The sequence below is a fragment of the Erigeron canadensis genome, chromosome 5 (assembly GCF_010389155.1).
Source record: "Erigeron canadensis isolate Cc75 chromosome 5, C_canadensis_v1, whole genome shotgun sequence".
Lineage (NCBI taxonomy): Eukaryota > Viridiplantae > Streptophyta > Magnoliopsida > Asterales > Asteraceae > Erigeron > Erigeron canadensis.
Window position 1 is genome coordinate 23601361 of NC_057765.1, and position 14327 is coordinate 23615687.

Consider the following 14327-nt stretch of genomic DNA (forward strand, 5'->3'; position numbering starts at 1 on the left):
TTTTACCTAACATTTTCCCATATATCATAAACGTTTTTACAAGTAAATGTAAATGCCAAATGGTCAATAGGAAGATCTAACTTCGTCTGGCAAAAGATGCAGAACTTTTCTTTATTCTGATTTTGATCTTTTATCTTGTTTACTCTTTGCTACTATACTGGTGAGATACTGATTCAATTGGTCTCCAAAGGTCTTTGTAGAAAATGTTGTGGAAACATGGGAGCGTGCTTTTGAACCCATTGTTTCTGCCAAAGAGGGGTCCTTAAGAAACTTCGCCATGGCCAACGAGAAGTTTTGTGGGGTTGGGTCACACAAAAACCCTGTTTCACCATCTTTCACTGTCTCTACAGGTCCACCACTATTGCATGCTATTACAGGCTTATGTGCAGCCATTGCCTCCAATGGAACAATGCCAAAATGTTCATCCTGAAATCACACAAATCCTAGGTTAAAACAAGAGTCCAATTAGAAACAGGCCTCAGAATGTTTAATAGATCATGTCAGTTATACTACGTAAAGTTAGGAAATTTGATGGGTTATGTAGTAGGTCAAGATAGGTAGCTTTAGATATGGGTCAGGTTGGGTATCAGTGGCGGATCCAGGGTTTTTCACAACAGGGTCCATACTTACATACAAATGAAACAGATACAATACACATGTATTCGATACATATACACAAGGTTTAACACTTTTTCGTTAGTTTCCATGCTAATGAGTTCCATAAGATAATTAACAAGGATCCAACTACAATTGTAAATATCGACTATTTATAATTCTTGAAACTAATAGGGTTTTTTACCACCATCACATATATGTGGGTTCACCCTTCATTATGCTGACCTGGAAAACTTCTGTCATAAAAAAATATCTGCATACAAAATAACTAGTGTTTCAACTTTTAAATATGATTACAAAGTATATATTATCTAAATATGATCTCTATTTTTAAAAAGAATTATCTTAGGAGGTTGAATTCATGGATTAATATACATATGGCAGTTTACAAGCTTTTGACCCAATTAATCTTGGCTATAAAAAAAATCTATTTTACCCTTTTGCTTCATAAATAAATGGGTCAGAATCACCACCGACACTTGCTGAGGGTTTTTGACCAAAAAACTTAAAATGCTATTGGTTTACACCATTAACATTTGTTTCGATTCTACATTTTGTGGGTCTGATGTGTATCAGACCCGGAAATAGCAACACAATAAGAATAAAACAGAATATAAGAGAAAGAACAAGACAATCGATAGATAATCTGGATTAATGCCCAAGTGGCCCCTAATCTGGATTAATGCTTCAGCAGCCCGAGTTTCTAAGAACAATAATAATCTCCACACCTAACCCTAATGGCTGGCAGCCTTATTTGTAGACGGACTTGACCTAATCTTGGAGAACAAGTAACTTCCAAGAATAACAAGACAATTATTATAAACCGACACTTAACACCCTTGGACTTCTGGTTCATGTCAGGGTCTAATATAGATTCTTCTCAACCGGGCCAATATAAGCAAATGAGATAAATTGGTGTTTGATTTACACAAATAGCATCTAAAACTTTCATAGTGCAACTGTGCAAAGGAGAGGAAATAATTCATTTCAGATACTAGAGAAACTTGAAATATAGAGGTTTTTAAGGTACCTTTGGTGTGTATATAACACAGAGGCAATCAGAAAGAAGGGCATTTCTTTCAGCAGTGGGACAAGATGTGATGAATTTCACCTGATTTGAAACCCCTTTAATTTCTGCCAAGAATTTAAGCTGCTCTAAATAGTCAACATTCTCTCTCAACCGCTGATCGAATCCACCTGCAGAGAAATGAAATGAATAGAAAGATCGAAAACATAGTACGTGTATGTGTGTTCAGTGATAAAACTGACATGAATCTTTATTAGTTAGCATGCATGGAATAAGTGTAATCAGGTACTGAACTGGGAGTCTCAGAGTAGACTGTCTGTGCATAATTTTGTATCTACTATTTCAAATTATCATTAAATTAGATGGAATGTGGTGAACTCCAAATGACAAAATATGTAGCATAAGATTACATAGATACATGTTCTAAGGTTTCTTGACCAAAAACCAAACTTGAGAACTTGAAAGTATTGCTTCCCACTAGAGGTGGACAAAATGAGCGAGAGAGGCAGCACATAGTGACAGTAGTGTCGTGCTAGGTTGACCAGAAACATCTTTGTACAACTTTTCATGAAAGATATGGTGTGCTACACATGGTTACAAAAACATAATATTAAGATAATGATCTGATATCTTGCAGAAATCGATGTAAAAGGTTGCATAAAAAAAAAAACACTTTGTGCAACAGATATCCTGTTCGACCAGAGCATAACTGAATTTATGGATTTTGCCCAATTGATTATTAACCAGGGAAACATAGCACAAGTGACACGTTCATAAGTAAATCATCAAAGTTGACACCTCTGCTTCCTGTCAATTGGTGCCTGTTATGATAAGTCAGACAATACAAAGTGCAGCACTTAAACATAGAACGCTCTGATTATCCTCAGTACTGCACGAGTATTGCTCATACAAAAAGAAGTAAAGATACAAAATTTCAATACAAACTACAGATAAGCGAATGTTTCCTCTTGAGCTAAGTGCTAAAAATATTCCTATTTAAATCATCAAAGTTATGTTAGAGATGAAGGGATGTTTTTATCATCAAGGTATAATCTTTAAACAGATCCATACTAAGTTGTGTACATTATAGAAGAGAAAAAATGTTACCAGCCAACTACCACTCTAACTATAAGGTTAGCGCAAATGTAAAGAAAGTTCAACAAAACCTGAAACCAAGACTCCTATCCTTATGCTATAACCGATTTGCAACTCAAAAAATACTGTAGCTTGGTGCTGTTAATTTAACCTCATGTTAATAACGATTGCAACACGTATTTTTAACTTATGAAGAAATAAATGTACAAGGCAAGGAGGGACATTTTCCAGGGTGAAAGTATTATACTTGCAGATATATTGAATGCAACTTAGTACATATAAACGATGAAATGGCATGTAGTCAAAGACACTTGCCTGCAATAGTCAATGTCGCATCGGGAGAGCCAAGCATCGCAAATGCTGATATTGCTAGGTCTATGTTCTTTTTTCTTTCAAAACGGTTGATTGAAAGAAAATTCAACCTGCAAAGATAAAAATCTGAACTAAGACCCAAAAACCAGAGAAGTGAAAACTTCAGATTTAGGTTCGGTGAACCTCAAAATAGAAAGATACCAAGAGAAAGAGAGTGTAATGCTTTACTTATAAGCATTTGGCTCGTTGAACTGGGCCAAATTTACTGCTGGATAGAGCACGGCTGGTCTTATACCCTGAGAATCAAGACGCTTGAAAGTTGCAGCAAAAGTGGACGCTGTAAATTTGCTATTGACAAGAATCAGATCGGCCATTCCTGTTGTTAATTGTTCTAAAAAGTTTATGGGCATCCGGTATATCCTTCTAAGAAGAGAATTGTGTTTAGCGAGCAACAAATCAGGGAAATGACAATAGAAAACAACCTACATTAAAAGCACCAACTATAAACATTCCATATGTAACACAAGTATAAATAAGAAACACAGCTTTAGTAACCTTTGTAGACTTTTTTAACTTCAAAATTGGAAGGACAACGGAAACTTGATCGGCAAGCACAACATCAAAAGAAGGCCACTTGAACAGAACACAAAGAGCGACAAAAATGCAACGCAGATACGCACAGACTGCATGAAACCGATAAAAAATATGTCTGGGTAGAAACGACCCATATACAGTAACTGCAAATGTCCCTAGATATACAAAACAATGCACATGTTACATACAAATGAAGTAATTAAAATTTATCAAAGTTGAGCAAAAAAAAAAAAAAAGAAAGAAAATTCCATACCCGCAAGGGTCTCCTCAAAACAGCGGCTCGTGTCATGATGAGACGTGAAAATGTGAAACATTATGACCATGTGAAGCAAGTTCAACTGCTGCATCAACTATTAACCTTTCCGCTCCTCCTAAGAAAAACAATGTGTATAAAGTCATATAGATTTCTCCATCTCAATTTATATAATCTTAGACGCTTTGATGACATGGCACCGACTTTGATAATATATAAGGCAACTTAAAATGAAACCTGTTACTAATCGGATTAATACAATCGCAATAAATTGGATTGTATTTAAGCCAAGAGTATAAAAAATGATTCTAAACCCTAGCAGAATAATACTCGTAGTAAGTTAAGCAAAAAATAATTGTGATGAATTTTGTAAGAGGGTAAAAGTACAAACCAATTCCTAAATCAGGATGAATAATGGCGATGTTCATCTCTGCACAGGAATGCTCATTCAATCTTCTGTTTGTTTGTTAATTTTGTTAAAAAACTTTGAGTTAAACAAAATTACCGCGGCGTGAAAGTTGAAACAATCCGTTTTTAATGTAGTGAAAATTTGTTTGTTAATTTTGTTGTTACACGCTTAAATTTGTTTCTTAAGATTTTAGGTTTATTTTATGCATATGAATTAAGTTGATTAATTATTTTTTTAAACTTAAATATGAATGGACTCTATACTCAATTTTTCTTATGTTTAATAATGTACTATATATGAAAAATGATTAATCAACCTAATTTATATGCTTAAAAATCAAACTAAAATTTTAAGAATTTAACATGTGGTACTAATTATCTTTTTCAATTTTGCCTCCTAATTTTTTCACATGTCATCATCTTACTATTAGGCATATTTTTAATCACACCAGTTAAATTAGTTTATCATTATCCATTATATATTGATTCATCTTGATTGTTAATGCCTAAGATACAACTGTATAACATTACAAACACTATAACCTAAATATTGTTATAAAGTTAGTTGTAATACATCAAATTTTTCTTTTATATATTCAAATAAATTAAAAGAAAGAGGTTTTTTCTTCCCAACTCACCCTGTGTACTTATCAAAATCTTATGATATGTTTTTGGGTTATTTTAAAGAAGCAAAAGAAAAGAATATAAAGGATTGTAAAATGAGTTATATTCTTGAGTTTATTTAAGTAATGAAAAACAAATAAAATGAGAGGATTTAAAAGGATAATTTAGTTGTTTTTGTTAAAAATATTTTTGTCTCATATTTGAGATGATCAACTTTTACCTCCAATCTTTTCACTTCTTTTATAAACTAAACTTGAGAACATAATGTAAGGACGTCACTAGCTATTATATAAAACAAATGACCACAAGCAATCAATCTATTATTATACCTATTTTTCCCCTTTACCCCTAACAACTAAATATTAGAATCTTGAATATATATTAAAACAAAATCCTTAATTCCAAATTTAAAAAATATGGACCATTGATTGAATTTGATAACTTATTTTCCATCATTGGATTATATTGATGACATCATCAATATTCAAAGAATTAATCAATAACATTTTTAGTCCTTAAACTTTTATATTAATGTGTCTACCATTCAATAACTTTCTTAATTACATCTTTTAAATAATAATACTTTGAATTTCTTAATGTTAGTAATTTATAACTATGTAAAATTATAGACAACACTATAATATATTTTCATGTATATAAAGTTTTTTTTGTATATTTCTATTTCTAAAGTCGCGTAAGTGATACGAGTTTTTGATAAAATTTTCATTTAAAATTGATTAACAAATTGAATATGGTATTTAGATTTTGATTAAAAAAAATTTATTTGATAAATTTACTACACGTTTATTTATTTGTCGACAATCTGTACCATTTGTTTCACTAACTTTCTTTTGATAAGAATTGTAGTTGTATTATTTTTTATTTTTTAAAAATATTTATTCATCATAAAGCATTAAAACTATGATATAATTATTACGAGAAATTTTAATTACATTTTCCTTTCATTATTAAACCTTTACTTTCAATGACACCACAAGTTTTTTTCAAATACTTTTATGCTACATGGTTTTTAGATGTGATTTTTAAATCCATGAATTAAAATAACACATTTGATACTCTTATTATGAGTAAAAGATATGTAGCTTACACGTAGTGTTAATAAAGATATATATATATATATATAATATTTCACAATTAAGATAATGAAGAACTACACTAATTAGAATATATGTTTGAAAAAATTTGTTAGCATTACATGTATACATTTTAGTTCTATGGTTGAAAAAATTATTTGTTAGCATTTTAACTTGACAATAAACATGATATTCTAATTGTGGTTCAAAAATATGTAAATATTTATTTAGAGGATCATTTTCATATATTAAAAGTTTTTAATATAAAAAACTATATATACAAATCACGCATATTACGTGGGTAATAAACTAGTTTTTATAATATATTTAATGAAGTTAAATTATAACATCTACTATTTTACTCTTAAAATATCTATATTATCCCTTTTTACATCAACAACCTACACTATTCATCGTTGTTACTACTACTAGTCTCAACCGACACCACCCGTTGTTGCCGCCAACCACTGCTAACACCATCGTAATTGTATCGTGCGAGAATCCGTCTAATATACTATGTCGTGTAAAACATATTTGTGAAATTCATTACTAAAGTTAAAATCATGTAAATTAAAATAAATTAAATGAGTTAGATGTAAAAATGAAAAGTTTGACTAAATATCTAAAGTAAGTATTGTTAAGATTTAGGTTGTAAAGATATAAAGATCATTTTGCATATCAAAATTTATAATATTTAACATCAGGTGTGAAACTTTTACATAGTAATATAGGCTAGTGAGGCTACTTACGGTGTGTGATGGCTCTGGATATGTCATCGTTAGTCTCATTATTAAATTATAATTGTAGAAATGAAATGTTTGTTTGAGAATATACAAGGTAAGTATTATCTATCTATTATATAAATAAAAGAAAATTATGATGACATAAGATATTTTAAATATTGATCTTGTATGATTTTCCAACACATCCTTTTAATTTAATTATGACATCATAATCATACTTTGTTAATTTAAAATTGAAAAACCCCACTAAATGCTTATTTAAAAATCCTAAAACTTTTATTCGAGACAAAGAAAATTATCCTTTTATTCTATAATTTTTAATTATATAAATAAAAGAAAATTGTGATGACATAAGATTTTTTAAATATTGTCTTGTATAGTTTCCCAACACATCCTTTTAATTTAATTATGACATCATTATCATACTTTATTAATTTAAAATTGAAAAAAACCCCACTAAATGCTTATTTAAAAATCCTAAACTTTTATTTGAGACAAAGAAAATTATTTTTTATTCTATAAATTTTATGAAATGTCTTTTTTATTTTAACGCAATTGGTATTCTCATTTTATATAGTTTTTGTATTAGTCGATTCACTATCTTTATATCAAATATCAAGTTATAATATATGAATAAAAAAAGTTACATACATTTTCTTTTACATATTATTGGTTTTACATATTATTCTGAATACCCTACTAGTATATTATTGTAAAATAAACGAGAGACATGGATAAGGGATGATAGAAAACGAAGTATATACAATTATACATAAAACATATTCACGGGTTCAAAGAAAAATCAAATTAATAAAAAATAAAAAGTTAATTACCTTTTCGAGTTTGAAAAAGGGGGAAAAAACGAAATAAAAAAGAATATAGTTTTATAATTATGTTCTTTCTATACTATTACACTTTAAAATATAAAAACCATACATACTCAATAACTCAAAAAAAATTGAGAATACACACTTAAAAATTAAAATATCCTTAAACTTCTTTACTATATACAATTGAGTTTAGCTCGTAAGAGTATATATACGGCTCAACTCCGTTCATACTTATACCGTAATGATGCTTTAGATTTTCAAATTAAAAGTTTTTCAATACTTTATGCTTGTAGGTTTGGAGGTGTATTAGTGTGTCATATGTGCCTATGTGGTAAGGTTGGTCATGGCCTACCCCTGAATGTCATTTGAACAATTTGATATGATAAATTTAAATATTTACTCACACTCAATGACATGATAGTTGTTGGTTTTGGTCAAAAACACTTGTTTCTTGTATTTCGTGAGCAGTAAAACTCCAATACGCCTTTTTTGTTCGTCCAACAAAGACCAAACAGATGTCTCTAAGCTTTAGCTCTGTAGCCATAAGAAAGTGGGATAAAACTCATGCATGTGTATATATCATGGGTTCGAGGCTCCACTATATTTTCCCCACTATTCACATCAGCAACAACACTCTCAGGAGCAACCCGTGACCTTACAATGGATGGCTCAGCACGGTTTGAGCGAATGGAATAGTTTCCATCAATATGCTCATCCCAATGCAAGCTAGCTTTCCTGTGAGCTCGCACTTGGGCAAGTTCTTGCTCAATTCTTAGTAGTTGAGCTCGCATAGCCCTTGTTTCCTCAAACATTTGGGCTTGAGCCAGAATCTGCTCAATAACCAGGTTTGCTCGATCAATTTCGGACCTAGTTGGTTGTTCACTGGGATATGGCCTTCAAATAGGCCTTTGGTTAGCCGGATTTCCAGCCTAGCTCCGGTTAAGAGAAGCATTGCTAGCGGCAGCTCTATCACGTTGACTAGTAGCACGAGTATTAACCATTTTGTCTACAACGAAATGATGACGATTAGAGATGAATCGAGTGAGAACAAAAGAGAGGTTAGGGCCTACTTAGTTACATAAACATATTCAAGCCTTAAACCTACACTCTCACTCATCCCAACCCGTCCTAAAGGCATTTCATCATAAAGCTAGAGCATTACTACTTAAGCCTATCATTTCTCATGCGGTTTAAGTCCAAAATCCTATGGCTTTGGCCGACTTTGGGTTCACTTAAACCATTTCTCTGATACCACCATGTTACACCCGTCATTTAAAAACCTGGATTTTCAAAATCTTTGCCAAACGACATTCAAAATGTAACGGAAAAGATCACTTTAAAATCTGTCACATTCGTAACGGATGGTACCTTTATAAATGGTGTTACTAATAAGCATCATCAAAATAATAAAAGTAAATCCAAGTCTTGACACCAACATAAATGCCACAATATTACAAGTCTTTAAACGTAAATGAGATAGCCAAAACATAAGGCTAATGGAAAGTCTAATCGTTCAAAAGTCTTTGCTAGTCTTCTTTATTCATACTACCCAATCTCACCAAGCTAATCTTCGCATAGCTCAAACTTGATTATCCTGAAGGCAGAACATTTTCAAAAGAACAAGTGTTAGCTAATAAATTAGCTAAGTAAGATAACATGGTATTGAAAACATTTGTCATTTAATATATATTAACAAAATCATCTTTTAATGTCAATATCACATTCATTTGAACCATTGCACTTATAACTTAAAATAACACAATAGGATCATCATGTACCTAATGTACCTAACTTTTCTTTCTTTATCTTTCTTTACTTTTCTTTATTTCTTTGCCTAGACATAAGCTAAGTGACTTATGTCACTCACATAGGGATGCGGGGTTTGTGTGCAGGCGGTCATAGACCATACATGGAGTCCTCACACCCGACATGATGGGTAAAATATAAGGTGGTCCATCGGCGTTGTTAAGGAATGACAAAGTCAATCCAACTGAATAAATCGTTTATGCCTTTATGCAATGGTGGTTAGTTACTCCACCCGGAATAATCAAACATAACTATGTCACGGGAGGTATCATGATTCCCAAACCATGTGACCAAATACGCACAAACTCCGAGGAGGTAGCACGGGTTAAGCTTAACACAAGACTTTACATATTGCTCAAGACTTTTAATCTTTATATTAGTTTAGGTTACACTTTCACCTAAGCTAATTACATATCATCTTTTACTTTAGGGCCCTTAACGTGCACGTGAACATGACAATCCTAATCAAAGGACTAGTAACTAGGTGATCAAGCCACGCATGCAATCATATAAAATAACATTTCATCATCTCATAGTCACATAACATAATCATCTCATCATTTCATGCGTATATACTTACCTCATACCTTTCCAACCTGCATAAGCATGTTATACATCTTAAATGGTAAGTATCATATCCCATAGTAGCCTCCCATAATCACTCATAAACGTATAAACATATATACATGTCCATTTGGGAAGTTTACTTATGAATATCATATTTTGTTGTACCATCAGGTGACAAAAGATGTTATCTTACCTCAATGGAGTGGACAACAATCACAAATAGGTTTAACATACTTGACAAGTATTCTCGACTACCTATAACTATTAAACGATTATTAACAAACTAAAAACCTACTTACTTATGATCAAACCAAGCTTAAATGCTTAAAAACTTGATCTTCATTCATTATTTCAATCATCTGAATACTTTCAGTTTTGATTCATATTTGAAGGACATTACCATTGGAAAATAGACTCTCTCACGATTTCGTGGATAGCTTACTCATCAAAAAAGGATTTTACGGTTTGAAAGTTTTGACTTTTCAAAAACTGAGTAGTTTGCATTCTGGACTCGTGATGCGACATGACCACCATGGTCACGACATGACCTCTAACCAAAAACCCAATTTTTCAACTTTTGTAATTTAGATGCGACATGACCATCTTGGTCACAACATGACCACCTGCGGGTTTATTCAGTTTTGCATGTTTTTCACATCTAAACGAATCCAAACATATCCAAAAGTTATTCCCATGACTTATACACTTAAAATTGACCTTGTTTAAGGTTCAATTGATGACTTGATGCCACCAATTGATCCGGAAATCAACTACATCAAATCTATGATCACTTAATTACCGAAAAACGTTATTGATCGTTTAAAACATCATGATTATTTAATCCCAACCCTTATGGTCAGAATGAATGGATGAAAATGATCAAAAAGACTTACCATATGATCAAAGAATGATGTATCACCTGTAGGAAAGTTTATAGGATCGAAATCTATTGAAAAACACTATTGAATCATCCCGAAACCACAAGAATTGAGAGAAGAGTGATTAGGGTTGTAAGAGGGAGTCTTATGGAGAATAAAATCTGATTATGGGGAATAATAGGTCACGCATATAACCCATATTTGTTGTACCCACTTTCCAAAACATAACAATTAGATCCCTCAACTTTAAAACTTCACATCTAAGGCTTTTCTTTCTATCGGGAATACATTATGACTTACCAAGCACTCGACTTTCATAATTTTACTTTAATTAGTTTCATTTAACATACTTTAATCATACTAAACACATAAGCATTTTGATGTGTAAAATCGAGTTGTAAAATTTATAAACTAGAATACCTAATTATCAACTACTACAGACTTATGGGCAGTGGACCCAACCGTATATAGTATAGAATAAAGGTAAGACCAGGTCGATCCACGGAGATTGTTACTAAGAATAAAGTGAGTTTAATGTAGTTCAAAAGCTTTAGGTTTAAGGACCCTCGTCACTTTGGTTTTGAAAACCAGTTAGTAGAAGAGTAATTAGTAATTCCGTAGAATTAAACGAAAAGAGATTTATTGAAAACAAGATTATTTAAAAGTAATCTACCTTGCATCCATGACACAACAAACTTTGGTTGCATATAAGTAGAACCCAATTCAATAACGTTGATTTAATAACTAGGTTTAGACAAAGAATTCACTAGTTGCGCACCTGGCTTATTACCCTATCCAAACCCATTAACCAATTGATTCAATTTTAAAGACCGGCTACCACCTGACGTCTTTTAAAATATCCCTAACTGATTAACTTGTTTTGTTATTATTTAACAATTATGCCTACCGATTCTACAAAACCGTTAACACGTTTAATCTTATTACCTATGGTTGTTCTCTAACACACTACCATGAATTAGAGCCAATTAATTTTACCAAATCAATTAAAATAGTACATACACAATTTAACTACCACTAAAAATCATGCATATATTATCAACTAACCAATAGATAATTGATAAAGATTAAATATTAAGATCTCGACACAACGTTAAACTAATCAACTTAAATTCATAAAATCATGCAATTATTATCCATCATATCACTTCATCTTAGCAGATGATTAAAATATTTAGCTAGACATGATAAAACTAATAGAACTAACGATTATCGAATAAATAATATCCATAATAATAATTGTATAGTAATATAGTCTTGTAATATTGTAACCAACAATAATTAAAGTAAAGAAAAGTAAAGGAATTCGAACTGTTATGTACAAATATACTTTTATGGTTTAGGGTTTGAAGTTGTAGGGTTTAGAGTTTAGCCTGCTAACCCTACTACTTCAAACCCTAAACCCTAAAGTTTAATTGCTAATATGAGAGGGAAGCTGCATTCTAAAAACCCTAGAAAATCTAAACCCTAAATGCTAAACCCTAAAAACCTAAAAAAGATGAGGGTTCCCACTACAGGGTTTAAGGTTTGAAGCCCGAGGTTTAGCCTGCTAACCCTCGACCTTCAAACCCTAAACCCTAGAGCGGGATGTATTAGAGGTAAGTGCAACTTGCCCATGGGTAAGTACAACTTACACATGTATAAGATGAACGTGATAAAAAAAAACTAAATTTAAAAAGTCGTCAAAAGTATATCGAATCACATCTCTAATGAAAGATGACGAAATTCTAAGACTACCCACGCTTTTCTTTTCGTCTAACGATCTACGGTTTGTGAGATAAAAGTTTTTTGGTGAATTTGATAGATTCTATTAAAGTAAGAGAGAGAAAAAAAAAAGAGCTGACGAAAATACCCCTCTAGTGTTGAGAGGGGTTTTTTATTTTTAATCTTGTCTATCCATTTTCTTTGATCCAAGGGTGTAGAGAAGTTCTTGGGTTTTTTTTAAGAGTTCTCAAATAACCCCTCATATATATATATATATATATATATAGGGTAACACTCCAGTGAGAACAGTTTTAAAATAAGAACGGTGAGAACACTTAAAAAACATCATTTTGATGCATTAAAAGTCCATAAAACTAACATAATGCTTAACTAATTATCATTATTTAAATGTATAACAACACATTGGCCTGTCAAAATCAAGAAAAACATGTTTTTTGTTTTGTGCATCCATCTTGGATGCATATTCTTCAAAATAATGCATCCACCAAAAAATGTGATTTTTTTAATTTTGACGGATCAATATGTTGTTAAACACTTAAATAATGATAATTAGTTAAGCACTATGTTAGTTTTATAGACTTTTAATACATCAAAATGATGTTTTTTAAGTGTTCCCACCGTTCTTATTTTAAAATTGTTCTTATTTGATTATCCCCTATATATATATATATATATATATCTAGGTGATACAATGTAAAAAAACACATTCATATAATACAATACTACTCCTTCCTTGGCTGCCAACTTTCATCAATATGATATTCTATCTTCTTGATCTTCTACATTATTATTATAGATAGTGATTATCATTGATCAAAGATTCACAACACGTTATCAGCACGAATTGCTCTTGCAAATCTTGATCTTTGGATTCACAAATCATTATCATCAATCTTTTGTATTCTATTCTATGATTCTCTGATGTTGACAGCGGAAAAGGATGGAACACATTTGTTTTTCAAAGATAGCATCAAGAATCATATCTCAAACATTACTTCGGTAATTTACGGGTAAATCTCTAAACTTTAATTTATTCATTGGATCTGACAATATATTGATAAGTCGTAAAAAAAAATTTGATAACCGGATGCATTCGATTCGCATCCCTTTTTAATTTTATTAATGCACCTTTAATTTCTTGATTTTTATTTTTATCTTGCTATATTCGTATCCATGTTATGTCGCAAAGTTTGTTTGATATACCTTATATATTATGGTACTGTTATAAATAATAAAATTAATAAAAGAAAAATAGATAAAACGTACATGTCTGATCATCAATATTTTATTAAGGTTAATGATGTTATGAATCATGAATGTTTTACTGTATTACGGTTTTATTAATCATGTTATGTTATACGGCTTTTAATTGGCAAAACTTAAATAGAATGAAGATCAATAATTTTGAAAACTTTCCAACATATTTAATTATTTATTTTCATCTATTATTTTGAATTGAATGGTTGTAGATCTAGATAACTACGAAAACTTGACTTTTGAATTTGTTATGCATGCAGTTCGATCAAGTTGTTGATCCTAGCATTTTTACTATTCTTGATACGTGTAACATACAAAGAAATATAATTCTTGCCATCATTGAGACTATTTGCATTGATTAATATTTTACGGTCATCTTAAAATCTTTATAAATACTTTGGTTAAGAATAGAGAAATAGTTTGGCTAATATTATTTTTCTTATGCTATTATTTTGCAATAATATAAAACGATTGATCGATC

The 14327-nt window shown here is 31.1% G+C and overlaps 1 protein-coding gene across 1 annotated transcript; it reads right to left on the reverse strand.

Annotated features, from left to right (window-relative positions):
- On the reverse strand, nucleotides 1-4375 carry LOC122600348 (alpha-1,3/1,6-mannosyltransferase ALG2-like). Its single transcript, XM_043773057.1, is given in 8 exon segments — nucleotides 1-426; nucleotides 1646-1812; nucleotides 3053-3159; nucleotides 3278-3531; nucleotides 3605-3798; nucleotides 3897-3951; nucleotides 3953-4014; nucleotides 4288-4375. Coding segments are annotated over 8 exon segments (1191 nt in total). The 5' UTR covers nucleotides 4325-4375; the 3' UTR covers nucleotides 1-111.
- Nucleotides 4376-14327: the final 9952 nt, after the last annotated feature.